Here is a 14,557-nt window from a genome sequence, read left to right as displayed (position 1 = left end):
CAGATTTATGATTCTGTGTCATGAAAATTTAATTCTGAATTATGATTTAATTGAATGATTAATGGCATTTCGGTGAACTATACATTCTAATAGGAAGAATATCAAATGAAAGTATTGCAAATTATGGGGTGTAAGGTGTTGAAAATGAGCCAAGAGAGTGTTTTCAGAAAACTTCTTGCCGCACAAGACCATTTGTCCCGCACCGTATCATTGTGTAGAACAAGCAAAGTCGATGTCCGATCGAGGTACGAAAAACATGTGCTTCGATCCATCCAAGTATCATTGTATAGATCAATGCAAAGTCAGCCTATCGACTTTGCTTCTTCTACACAATGATACAGTGCGGGACAAATGGTCTTGTGCGGCCAGAAGTTTTCTCAAAACACGCTCTTGGCTCATTTTCAACACCTTTCATGCTTCCTAATCTAATCTATCCGTCTATAATTTTCATTACTTTCATTTGATATTCTTCCTATTAGAATGTATAGTTCACCGAAATGCCATTAATCATTCAATTAAATCATAAAAATCAGCGGTGATAATCTGTTAACACACTATTCTGAATTATTGTTTTCGAAGGTGACTTTTGTCATATTTAGAAGAACTTTTGACAAAAGTTTCTTCATTGTTTTATAAAATTATTTTACGAAATAAATAAATAATATTAAAATTAAAGTTTTAATTCGCATTACATTTGAAATATTTCAACACATTATATGCACACTTTTTTATATTTTAATATATGAATGTGAAATAAACATTTGGTTTTGAATTATAAATTTTGAAATTCCTGCTTTAGTCTGATTGTAACATAGATTCTCAATTTAGTATTTGAATTTCATTTGCAATTTGATATTACGATTTTATTTTGAAACTTGAATTGTGGGTCTGAATAAAATCCGATTTTTGGTTTTGAATTTCACTGTTGAACTGTCTGTATCACCATGGAATTCGAATTTAATTCTGCTGTGTTTATTTTCAATCTCTGTTTGCAGTCTTAATGTTACTACTCAGTAGTCATAAGAGAAATATTTATTCTGCTTTCGATGAAGCTTATATTAAGTGATTTATAATAAAGTGAGGCGAGTTTTTCGATTTCTCCCCCGATCCAGCTTTGCGTGCGAGTAGCTCGGATTTTCGCGATGCGCGAGCAAAATTTTTATACGTTGCTCTTCTTCCTTGGACGGCTTTTTGACAACTGAATAGTGAATTCCAAAATCAAAATAGAAGCAACATTCTACACACACACACACACCTTCAAAATGAGGGGTGTTCAGGTTTTTTAAATGCAAAATTGAAAGAAATACGTCAAGTTGATATTGACCAAATTTTGACCGTACCGTACCACCCTTTACCGTCCATAATTGTACAGAAATTGGAAGCACGCGCACTGTCACTTCGACTTTGAACTTCCATAACTTTTTACTCTGATGATATTTTTTGATCAAATTTTTTGCGTTGGATAGATCAACTATCACACTATTATGTCAAAATATTTGAGCTTTCTGGAGTTTGTGTGGCCTGAGAAAACCTCAGACATACTAGCTTTATATTTCAACAACCACTCTGCAAAATTTCAATAAAAAATTTAACGCAGTTTATGAGATATTGCAGTTTGAATGGGAAAAGTCCAAAAAAAAACGATTTTCGTAGAATTACTGTATCTCAGGCCACACAAACTCCAGAAAGCTCAAATATTTTGATATAATAGTGTGATAGTTGATCTTTCCAACGCAAAAAATTTGATCAAAAAATATGATCAAAGTAAAAAGTTATGGAAGTTCAAAGTCGAAGTGACAGTGCACGTGCTTCCAAATTCTATACAATTATGAACGGCACTGTATGTGAATCAGATAAAAACAAATTTCAATTATGTCAATTAAATTAAGGGGGGAGTAGAGTCTAACGGGTAAAAAAAACACCATTTTCACGAATTTTTTTAGAGCTATCGTTCAAACAAATGAATTCAAATTTTCTGAAGTCAAAAAATCAGAGCAAAATATTTTTAATAGATGTTTTTCTGGACCCCAACGATTTTATTCAACTTAAAAAATTTTTTTTATGAAATTTTTGTGGCTGTTTGAAGTGAAAACTACGATTTTTCACGAAAAGAATCGGTGAAGTAGTTTTCAAATGACGATGTCCACTGACTTTAAAAATGTGCATTCGAGAAAAACGCGTTCGAAGTTTCTGCTCTAAAAATGAAAGAAACAATTTATTTTTTCAACTCACAGTGAATCGTCGATTCCAGCTCCATAAAGTACGTTCCCTGCAGCAATTTCGTTGTCTTCGGCTTCTTTTTTTTCAAGTCTCTGTCTTATTCTGGCTTCTTTACTCTGCATCTGAGCTTCTTGTTCGGCCTTGGCTATCCGAGAGTTATCCTCCTGCCTTGTGTATTAGATAAGATGAGATAAAGACCTATAATTTCTACAGTTTTGCTTCGATTGACTTGAAAATTTGACACAACATTCTTGAAATGTTTTACAATAAGAAAATAAAAAAATCGATTTTTTGAAAGTGTTGGACCCTACTCCCCCCTTAAACTACCAAAACCTAGTTACTCTACGATATGTTTTGAACTAAGGGTAAAAGAGCAAAAATAATCAATGTTGAGCTAACGATACCAAACGATTTTTCATATTTCAAACTGAATTTAGAAATTTTTTCAGAATTTTAGAAATTTGTCTTCATACTTCTTCATACTGAAGACTACAATTTTTCCTGAAATGTATGGAAAATAGCGTAACATGAAATTAGGAAAGCATGTTTTCTCGGAAGTAGCATATATGCACTTAAAACCTTAGGCTCCAAGGGCCTCATTTTAGTTTAAAACTACGCATTCGATGCAGACAAATTTGTTAAAATCTTACATCAAATATTATCACCATTATTAGTTGTTTCTTCACATTAGCAACATTTCACATGATTTACGAGGGAATTTTATTTGCGTAAGTGTTATAGAAAAAATATACAGATATAGAGTTCGACGCAAACAGAATAAAGTGTTATAACGCTATGCAGAAGAACAAAAACAAATTAATAATTGGTAGATGATTAAACCCTAAATTGTTACTGTTGTAGAATTCCATATACTTTTGCAAGCTTCTAAAGCTGATTCAGTCCAAGGCAACTCCAAATACTTCTTCAAATCATCTGGTAATTTGGAAATACTTGAATCATTAGAAATAGCATCTTTTACCATTTTATTTTTATTTATGTAAAAATTAATAACAGACAAGTATCTTTTTACCTTTGAATTCATCTGTGCTTTGAACCTCAACTTCACAATTGAGTGAAGCGTTTACCTCCTTCAAGCAGCACGACGGATATATATTGAATTAAGTGCCTTCGATTTTTTGGCAATTGTTAATTAGCTCCAAATGACATTTTTTTTGTTTGTCCGTGTTTCCTGGTCATTTTTGTCGTTTAACCAATCGCACTGTTATGATCGATTGTTCCTAAAATAAATAAAATATATGTACATATATTTAATTAAACTTTTTAATATTCTGTCGAATTTAACAACAGCCATCATTATTATGTTAATACTTCAGCTATGTTAGCTAAACAATTGAATGTTATGTGTAATGTAAGATGAATAAATTGGTAACAAACATTTGTACTTAATTGTCTTTTATTAATTCCTCTTTTTTTGTAACACATTCAAAAGTTACTCTATTTCAAATTTTATAAATATCAGAACTGAATCAATACAAATCTTAAAGAGACATCGATTGTTAAATGACTCAAGAACAGAGTATAACACATTAAATCTAATATCTCACACTTTATCTTCTAAAAAGCTTTTTCAACAATAACTAATCCCCTTTCTTCTTTCTCCACAACAGTCTTTGAATCTGATCAGCGCTGGACATAGTGCCAGTTGCAGTAGCAGCGCTCAACGATCACCCCGTAGACCCCACACTCCCAGTGAGTCTGCCGGCCAGCTGTGCTCCCACAAAAGCGCTCTCAGCCCGAAAACGCCCCCGGTTTCACCGGAATCACCGGTCACCAGCTACTTGGATGACGATCTGGACTCGCTGCACAGCTACAGCAGTTCGGTGGCTAGCGGAATGTCGTGCGATCATCCATACGTGGCCCGCAACGGGACCACCTTCAGTGGCCGTAAGATGAAATACGTAGTACACTGTTCGAGTCATGCCGGACAAACAGGCGATAGCTACTTGACACCGACTCAGCGGGCTCAGCGTCAGATTCGACGACTGAAGGAGCTGCTGAGCCAATGTCGCGTAGATCTCGAGCAACGTGATAGTGAAATTTTAAGACTTACCAAAGAGGTTGTGGAGCTGCGGCTCTTCAAGGCATCGCTCAGTTCCCCGGAGGAACGATCGAACTCCAGCGATGCCGTAACGGTGCGAGAAAACACTACCAACGATGCGAATACACCAAGTTCGCAAGGTGTATCGCCAATTGTCGATCAAACGGATGACGGTATCGTGAAGGCTAGCCCTCGACACCATCTCCACAACCATGGCATCCACCAGGTGCAGTTCATGGACAAGATGTCCACGTCGGAAATGCAAAGCTCGTTTGCCGATTCGGGTCATTTCGAGGACATCACTACCTCGTCGATCCACTCCAAGGACTCGTACGTACACACGCAGGATCGTGCTTGCGGCAGTGACGATGACATCGATGCCGAGCGAAAACGTTTGGTGGAAATGTACGAAACCCGTATCGAGGAACTGATCAAGCAGCATCAATCGGACGAACAGGAAATCCGCATGTCCAACAACGACCGCATCGAGGCGCTGCTTCAGAAACTGGCCGAGTCCAATAGCAGATACTGTGATTTGGTCCCTGACCACGAGATGGTTTGTACCCAATGCCCAAAAGGTAGTAATTAACGAATCACCAAAAAAATAATCAAACCTCTCTTCCAGGCCAAGGAACGTATCCGAGAGTTGGAGAAACAGCTCGAGGAACTCCACGCCCAGCTCCAGGAACAGGAAGGCAAAGCGAACAAGATGTATCTGCACATGTACACCAAGGGTCAGGAAGTGGAGCGGCAGCAGCAAGCGGATCGGGTCATGGACTTGGCACGTCAATCGCCCAGTCGAGTTTCGGTTCCGGTGTTGATGCAGCAGCTGCAGGTTACCCAGGAGGAATTGGAGAACATACGGGTAGGTGTTTCGGTTTTCATTCAGCCGTTTTGTGGGAGCAGACGTTAGTGTACAAAATCAACAACTTATCCAACTATGAGGAGTTTGGGAAACAATCCTGTACCTTTGGTCTGAATTTTAAACTTTCTTTTTATCTGTGTGTGCTACTTGTAGCATAGTTGATACTCTATCCATGTAAGATACTTTCGCTAGTGACATTCTCAAAAAAAAAAACTCTAAAGGAAAAGCTGATTTTAATTCCAGTCGCTGTACAGAAAAAAACCTATCACCTATAAAGTGTACAAAGTTTCGATTTTTTTTACCTTCAGAAGAAATCGGAAAACCCGAAATTTCAATTTGAATACCAAATCACTTAAAAGTGCATAGAACGTCTAAATTTGGTGTTATCTCGAAAAAAAATTGGTCAAATATAGACTTTCAGGGACTTCTAAACCAAATTAAATCTGGAAAGTTGAAATTTCAATTTTGATGCCAAATGAATTGAATTCATAAAACGTCGAGATCTGGTATTATGTTGAAAAAAAAAATTGGAAAAGGCTTTCGGAAAATCCACGTTTTGTTTGGATTTTTGGAGTCCCAGAAAGTCGATTTGTGGGCAAAAATTTTTTTCGTGGTAACACCAGATCTCGAGTTTTTTGCATTTTTAAATCATTTGCCAACAACATTTCAATTTCAATTTTTCCGATTGTTTTTGCAGAATTCAGGAGGACCCATGCAGGCAATCGGATTGTTTCCAAGCTTTTTTGATTGTTTCAGAAATTTTATCTTGAACTTTTATTGGAGTTTGAAGTTATGTTACCTAATGCAAGTTAATCAAATTATTAATATTGTGTTAATTAGGGAATTTCCGAAATTTTATGATTCCCTGGGAAATCCCGAGATTGGACACTCTAGTGTAAAACTGGTAAAACTTTTAAAATCATTACGCTAATGATTTCAAAATCTTGTTAAAAGTTGAAGGTAGATGTTAAGAAAATCGATAAAAATCTTATGAACAAAAGCTTCAAACAGCTTCCTTGTAAAAATGTCTCAGATTCAGTTTTTTAGCATTTTAAAAATATAGCAATGCCAAAACGTGAAAATTGATGCAAACTTATTTATTTATTTATTATTTTTCTGAAGATTTTTCTTTACTATTGTAGCTGAAATAGCTTTGGAAAAAACGGTTTCTTTACCACTTTTAATAAATTTTCAGTGAGTATTGTATGAATTATTGAACCATTGACTCTATACAGTAGAGAGTTTAAAAATTAGAAGAAAAAAAACAAAAACATGCATTTTATCACGTACTGAATGCTTTTTTTCTCAGCTCATTATAGCTTAGCATTGCCGGGATGATTAATAGAAACTGTGAAAAAAGTTGGAACAGGTTTAGTAGCCCGGATATGGTGTCGAAATGCTTTGATTTGTTAAAATAAACATAAAACTCACATTTTACTCACATTTTTACGCAAAATTTAACGAAAAAAATCAAATGAGGTGATTTTATTTTTTTATTTTGATGTCTAACAAATTTCCCGATCAAATTTCATCCAAAATACGATTTGAACGATGCTGAGGTGCTTCGATGTAAAAAATGTTTGAAATACTTCCTCTTTTTCATCTTGAATTTTTGCTTAAAAATACCTGACCGGATATTGCCAAGTATTTGAGTAAAAAATTTTGAAAGCAAACACCAATCTTACCAGGTTTTTTGAAAAATAAAAATCCCGGTGTTTACACGACACGAAAATCCTCGAACGCTTAATAGATAATAGCCATAGCTGTACTACAGCTATGACTTTCAAAGTATGTTTGTCAAAATTATTATGACAACTGATAACGAAAAAAAACAATTGACCACTGTAGAATATTATCTTAGAAGAATACTTCATACCGGTGCATATAAAAGTTTCAAAAGCAATAAAATTTGTCCAGATCGATTGAAAATTAGAAGAGATAATTACGTTTGGAAACTTCTCGTGAAAAAATTAACTAATCATTTTGTCACGAGAAGTTTCCAAACGTAATTATCTCTTCTAATTTTCAATCGATCTGGACAAAACTTATTGCTTTTGAAAGCCGGATAGATTGAATTTTTTGAAAAGTTAAAGTGGCTCCAGAGAGTTGATTTGATAGTCGAATAACTGCCTTTTCAAAATTGTTGTTCTCATTGATAATAATTCTTCAGATATACATTTTTATGTCCAACATTGTTTAAGACCTTTCATATTTACTTTTTTTCTATCGACTGCTAGGTTTCGTTTTGGAATAATACTGAAACGTATTGGAAAAATCAGCTTAAAATTCAAATAACATGTACAGAAAAGTTTATGAGATCCATTTTCATTTAATTTAAAAGTGTTTATTTTGTTTTCTGATTTTATTCTTATGATACTACAGTAAACTTTAGACCGCTGCAAGCTTTGTATGGACATTTTAAAATCCTAAATTTGTACACCTCCCATAACTTTTTTTATTAATTGTTTTAGCTGCCAGAAATAGCAAATAAAAATTTTGAAAGCGATCCATCCAGTCCTGAATTAGCGCAACGAGTTTTAATTTTGTTTGGAAATTTGTATGAGAAAACAAAATTTTTCATTCAAAACTCGCCAAAGATGTACTGAAAGCACCTGAAAGTTCCAAAAAAATATAACTTTGGACGAAAAGTATTTCTTGATTCTTACAGTACAACTAAAAAAATACAGAAAAAAAATCAAAATTGTTTTATTTTTTATTTTTGCGTTTTTGACTGTTTATTTGACAGCTATGTAACCGTAGGATGAAAATAAAAAATAATTAAAAAAAAACTGCTTTGCTTTGCCAGAGAATTAATCGATTTTTATAACCTTTGCAAAAACATTTCATAAATTTATTAAAAGCTCTAGCAAGCAAATACTGTTCAATGAATTCAGATTTTTAATTTTAAAATGGTATTTAATGTGCACAATTTCTGAAACTTTTATGTGTTTACATTCTTGTAGTTTATTTGCGTTAAGCTGACAAAAAGTGTTAACTATTCAATTGAATTATGTCCCAATAAAAAAATTCGCACCCTAATTGATTTGTTGGTGTTTAAACAAAGTTTTTGTGACGTCAGGTCTGAAATGGAACATCAAAGTCGAAGGTCTCCTTTATTTGGACCAATAACAAATTTTCTGGGTTTTTCATTAATTTTCATTTATTTAAGGGAAAAAGGTAGTATGATTCATATTCTACACAGTGAAAGTAATTTCCCTTTAGATCATGGGTGGCCAACATTTTAAACTGGCGGGCCAAATTTTTTATATGAAATTTGCTCGCAACAAATAAATCTAAGTAAAAAAATCGTTCTATTCATTTTTTACAAGTTTTTTCAAGTTATTAAAAACCTTCATTATAAATTCCATAAATGTCAAATCGCCACCCATTTCCAAAGCTTACTGAAGCTCCCTGAAAAATTTCTTGAAATGAAACAATTGTACCGTTCATAAGCTCTCGGCATAAAGATAATTTACTAAAAGTGCCTACTCACAAGCACGGACCTCCTGAGCTCTTTCGAGTTGAATATAAAAATTTATCCGTATTTTTTGCACACAGAAAAAAAATCATATTTTGATTGGATATGTGTGTCAGGAAATTACATTTTTCCGAGGTGTGGAGCGGTGATAACAATTGAATATTATTGGCAAACTAAAGGACATTTAAAAAATTTTGAGAACAGAATTCTAATTCAATAAACTACTTTTCAGAAGTCCGTTTGTTATCTGAGGTTAGATTTGTTATCCGAAAAAAAAGTTACAGATATTTTCTATTGTTTTTTTTTGTTGTTGTAATTTCTTTATTTGAGGCTTTAAGAAGCTAAACTCTTTTTTTTTTATTTTCTTTTGTTGAGTTTTTGTCAAAAAACGGTAAATTTTACGAAATAAAAAAAAAATTAAACCAATTTGAATCTTAAGCATAAGTGGAATCGTGTCACAGTCTGCAACAAAGTTGATGCAGACAAATACTAAAAGGCTTTTTTGAATGATGTTAGAAAAAGCTGTAATCTTATCTTTTCCAAGTTTTAGAAATTGTAAGTTTAATTTTTTCAGGTGTATCTATGAAACGAATAGCTAAGCACGATTTGAATCCATGACTAAATAAAGGATAACGAACAGACTTAAAATCAGGTTTCAGTAATCACATAGGTTTTTTTTTTAATTTGCTATCTAAGATCGATTTAACTTAATACTGATCAATTTTACATTTTTCATACGTTATGTCACTAAATCTAGAAGTGATAGATATAATCTGACAAATGATTTGAGACACTAACGCCACTAACGTGGTTAAGTGTCTGTAATTAGAAAAAGAAATGACAAATGATTTACATTCAGGACGCTACAATCTTCTAAATTCAGTTATCAAAACATAGGTAGCGAAAATTCTGTTCCCCTGTGAGTGTGTCAAATATTATACAATTTTGTAAATTCAAAGTTTTCTTTTGGAATTGTAATTTATCCTTTCTTCAGTGACGGTAACCTTTTTGTTGAATTACATTTTTTTTTTCAAATCAAGGAGATTCCTCCGACTTTCACTTCAAATTAAGTTGATGGAGATTTAGGTACATTTTCCTTCAAATGATATAAATAAAAAAAACATTAATTCTGAGAACATGGTAATTTCAAAAAGAGCTTCGTGGACAACAAAAAGGCAGTGGCGGGCCAAATGTGGCCCGCGGGCCATGGTTTGGCCACCCATGCGTTAGATTTTGGTTTGGACAGTAAAAAAACGTGAATTTTTCTTATTTACTCTAACTTCTCAAATTGCGCCCCACTAATTGAGCTGTCTGAATTAGGATGTACATTTAAAAAAAAGTTGAAAATTTTATCAGAAAAACTTTTTATGGCAAAAATTGGTATTGTAGGATTCAGGAGGAATAAGAGTTCACTGTGTGCATAGCATTTTTTTATCTTATGCTAGCAAAATTAATTATTTACTATTTTCGGCATTTTAGGACTAAAGTAGGCTCTAGGTCCAAAGTAGGAGCACTCAAACTATTTAAAAAAAGAAACTCGTTATGAGTAATTAAATTTAAACAAAACTCTGATTTCGAACCTTCTCTTTGATTACAAGAAACAAAACCCATTTTTATTCGTTTTTGTTCAAGGCCTGGTTCAGAACTTGTGATGTGTTTATGTTATTCAAGTTCGATCGTTCAAAATCCCGGATTATGATTCTAAACTTTGAAAAACAAAATATTTCAAACTCGAAATCTAATGGTTATAATTGAATATCTCTAATCTGGGAACACATATTAAATGATTCAATTTCGAGTCTCGCTTCATATTTAAAAAAATCAATCTTGATTCAAGAATGTCCCATGAAAATAAAAAAACAACTTAAATTTCCATTTCTATCTGAATTGAACAGTTTGAAGGCCGATACAAAAAATAAGCTTGAGGAACAACTTTATACACCAAGACCTGATAACGGTGACTCAGGTTAAATGAACCTTTTGTCTTGTTTAAAAGTAGCTTCAAAATTTACAAATAAATTAACACAGCTAACTAACAATTCTTTTGATTCCTAAGATATACCAATCCGCAATAAGTTAGGCACGAAGTTCAACATCCTGAATCAGGGTTATCCAAATTCGACAATACCATCAGCTTATAATCAGCCCATTTTGACGTAAATTTCTAAACTAGGCTGATGTAGCCTAGGCGTTGAGACAGATCGAACAGGTTGTCAGATCAAATCAAAGTTTATTGACATAAGAAAGTTATTATGAGAAATTCAATAACAATAAACACAGTTTCTTCAAAACTTCTTTAAAGAGTGAATGGATGTCTTGTGTGTAACAAATGCACACGAATTATTTTGGCATATTGTTCTATGGTTCAGACGTAACTTTTAATAATCTTTTTGTTGTTTTATTAGCTTTACTCGTTTTCAAATGAAGTTTTTTTCAGTGATTTAATTTTGACTATTTAACCCGAGTTCTGGTAAAATGGGGCGATGAAAAATAGCAGTGATATTACCGATTGGATTTGTTTTTAAATTAGTAAATAATTGAAAAAAATCTGAAACCATCCGGCGCAAATTGTACGATAGTTTGAAAACAAAAATATCCCACAACCGTTTACCTACTTAAATGTTCAACAAAAATAAAGTGTGATAATACAGATTATTTTTTCTGAAATAATTTATTTGATTTTGTAACTGGTTTACTTAATCATTTCCTCAACTATATCCCACGTAAGCTTTCATTGCGTCGTATGAAACATCTTGGGAATTCACAGAAAACTGCGCAAAAGTTATCAAAACATCTTTCAAATTTATATTTTATAAATAGAATATGTTGTCCAGGCTACAAATATTCGAAATAGAAAAAAGTTGCGACATGTTTATGTCAGTTTTTGCATTTTTTTTTCGTTATAAAACTGTTTGTTTACATTTTGTTTAAAACGACGCTATGAAAGCTCACGCGAGATATATACATTTTTTTTTTTTCAATTTATACAATATGCTGTAAAACACAATATTGAACGACCACATAAGACATATTGAAACACGCAATCACTCTAACAGTTTTCAAAAACAGACTCTGAACACGTGTTTCTGAAAAAAAAACTTTCTAGGTTATAACAAACTTCGTTCCTGAAGGCAAATTTCGCGTCATAGCTCGCCATTCTAACAACTCTTACCTCGCTAATAAAACGTCATTTTGTTTCCCTAATAACTTTCTCCCCGTCACCTCTCCAACGATCAATCGCCAATCAACTGCTGTTTCATTTTTCGTTTTCCAAATGCCTTCTCCCCCGCAGGATGTTAACTATCAGGCAGAGAGCAGCTCCTCGCAGGTTTTACTGAGCGCCAAGGAAGCTATCTCGCTGTGGCTTTTGGGCGCCCGGAAGGTTTGTAGTTTGCTAGTCGATTTTTTTTTTTTTGATTTTTTCTGTTACCACTTTTGAAAGCTTACTTTGAATTTACAGCTCAGTTTAATTTTTATGATTGTGCTTTGGATATTGAGGTAGACTTCGTATACTGAATTAAAAAGCTACGTAAGAGTGCTAAAAAGGTAAAACACATAATCCAGTCAACCAATACGGTCGTTAGAGACTGAATGTGTTTAGAAAACCGTTTATACAATTGACACTCATACGTAGACTCAAGTCTACCTTCATATTCAATGCACACATGGTCAGAGCTTAAGTTTAGTTTAGTCTAGCAAATAGGAAATATTGTTGTTGACTTGCGCTGAATGCATGTTTTTACCAGCTCAATCCAACCGAGCGAGCGATAAGAATTTAATATTTTTATTCCTGATGCATGACGTTATGCGATATTTGGACTCTCAATCAACGTCGAAATATGTAGGTTTCTCTATCAGCTTTCCTATCTCATTTCCGATTTCCTAGCACTCTTTCGAATCTTTCTTTTGCACTTTTCCGCTTCGTATCGATCCTTTATTTTCCCATAAATTTCGATTGCTCTCAAATATTTCTTCTCTTTCAGACGATGTACAAACGGTTGTCAGATGCCCAGCAAACGAAGAACAAGGTAGACCCAGAAGTGACGCTGCAATTCCTGAAGAGCGCCATCTACTATTTTCTAACGGACAAGGAAAATTCCCAGGGTCACCTGAATGCAATCGAGAGTATTCTAGGCTTCTCGGAGACCGAACGGTCCAACATTGACAAGGCGCGAGCTTACAAGTGAAACCATCGAAAAACAAAAATAAAAATGGCAAAACTAACTTACTGATCGAAAAAAAATGCATAAGTGCAACTGTTTACGTAGATAAGATTTTAAATGTTCACGCCAATTCTCTTCAACAATTATTACCGCAAAAGATAACATCAAAATATATTAGGCAAACGAATAGAATGAAAGCAAACAATTGAACACACAGTAAACCAAACAACGGGAAAAATGTGATTATTCGCAGACTATTTTGTTACTTTATGTCACTTTATTATATTTTAAATGGTTCCTTTTTAATATTTATTTAGCACATTACCAAATAAAAAAAATGAGTAGCTTACTGAATAAAGAAGCATTTTAACCCTATCCCTAACCTAGAAATGTATTCGCTCCAACTTCTATCGCACCTTCTAGGTTTCTGGTCCTTTCTCTTTTTTCGATGCAATCTCTCAGTGAATCTTAGGCAAGTATTGTTAGGGTAAAACAATTTCTGGAGGTAAAAAAACATAAAGCTTTTTTACATATTTACAAAACTGAGCGACCGGTAAAGACACAAATTTTGCAGAAATTTTCATATTTAGCAAAATTCCCTTCAACTATTTTCCGAAAACGGGGAGAAATAAAGCAATTCGTCCAGTCAAAGAATATTGCTTCCGAAGCAAAACATAGCCGCATGTAGAACGTTTCCATAGCTCTAAAATCAATAGATGCGCTTTTAGCTATCATAAACCAAAATAGCTAGAACCGTTTTTAAGTTACAAACTGTTAACCGGTATTGAACATTGATTTTTCATCATTTTTTTCCGCAGAAGTTTATCTGAAAAAGTTCTACAATGAATTGTTTGAATCAGTAACCAAAACAAAAACAGCTACACAGAACGTAGAAAGTATAAATATATTCCCCACTTATAGATTTACACGATTTACCACACCATTCGATGTATTCAAAGATTAACCTAAATTTGGAGTGAGTTGATAACATGAAAACCCACACCAAATATTAACAAAAATCGAGGTTTGTTCCTATTCCCAAGCAAAATCTGAACTTAAATTAGAAAAAAATCAAAATATTGCCGAAAGCTTAAAGTTTACTAAAGAAGAAAAAACGAGATTGGTAACCGAAGGAACTGATTAGAATGATAGAGCTGTGTGAGCTGTGAGGTCCGGAACAAAAAAGCTGGAAACGTTCGCGCGTTTACAAAACCGTTGTTGTCTACTTGCATATTGAAGAAATTTTATTCAAGTGTTACGTACACACACACAAATACACACATGACCCTCTACTCTAAATGAAAGGACAAAAAGGATACACCATAATCTAGGCAAATCAAACAGTTAATTAATAAATATGAATGAGATAAGATATGTGTTTCTTTAATATTAATTTATATCTGAAATCCATAAAAAAAAATTTTATTGATTCATCCCGAAGACTGTCTCTAAATTTGATGAAGGACTGTTTAACGAGACCAATCAGAAAGATTAATGTGTAAATTTCGAACTTGCTGTGGTGTGAAAATCACAATCCAGTTTGACTGATAGTAGGGGAAAACTGTTCAAGACACACCAGCAGAGGTGCCAGGTGTCCTGATTTATCAGGATTTGTCCTGATTTTCGAGAGACCGTCCTGATTTTTGAAAAAGTCTCAAGTTGTCCTGATTTTTGAAAATTGGTCTCTAAAATGTCCTGATTTGTCCTGATTTCATTAAAAAATCTCAAATATAATGGACCTTGTAGTTAAACTATGAGAAAATTGAATAGAT

The 14,557-nt window shown here is 33.6% G+C and overlaps 1 protein-coding gene across 3 annotated transcripts in view; it reads left to right on the top strand.

The window, feature by feature from the left end:
• Positions 1-14,155, top strand: part of LOC129745321 (protein quick-to-court-like) — an 80,286-nt gene extending 66,131 nt beyond the window's left edge. For 2 of the 3 annotated variants that reach the window (XM_055738316.1, XM_055738315.1), the window contains exons 3-6: positions 3,849-4,835; positions 4,905-5,144; positions 11,915-12,004; positions 12,606-14,155. In XM_055738316.1, the coding sequence (XP_055594291.1) occupies positions 3,849-4,835; positions 4,905-5,144; positions 11,915-12,004; positions 12,606-12,809 (1,521 nt within the window). In that variant the 3' untranslated portion in view covers positions 12,810-14,155. The remainder of the gene's footprint in view (positions 1-3,848; positions 4,836-4,904; positions 5,145-11,914; positions 12,005-12,605) is intronic. The other variant, XM_055738317.1, reaches the window with a different exon arrangement.
• Positions 14,156-14,557: the final 402 nt, after the last annotated feature.

The sequence above is a fragment of the Uranotaenia lowii genome, chromosome 2 (assembly GCF_029784155.1).
Source record: "Uranotaenia lowii strain MFRU-FL chromosome 2, ASM2978415v1, whole genome shotgun sequence".
Lineage (NCBI taxonomy): Eukaryota > Metazoa > Arthropoda > Insecta > Diptera > Culicidae > Uranotaenia > Uranotaenia lowii.
This window is presented reverse-complemented; position numbering and strand designations above follow the sequence as displayed.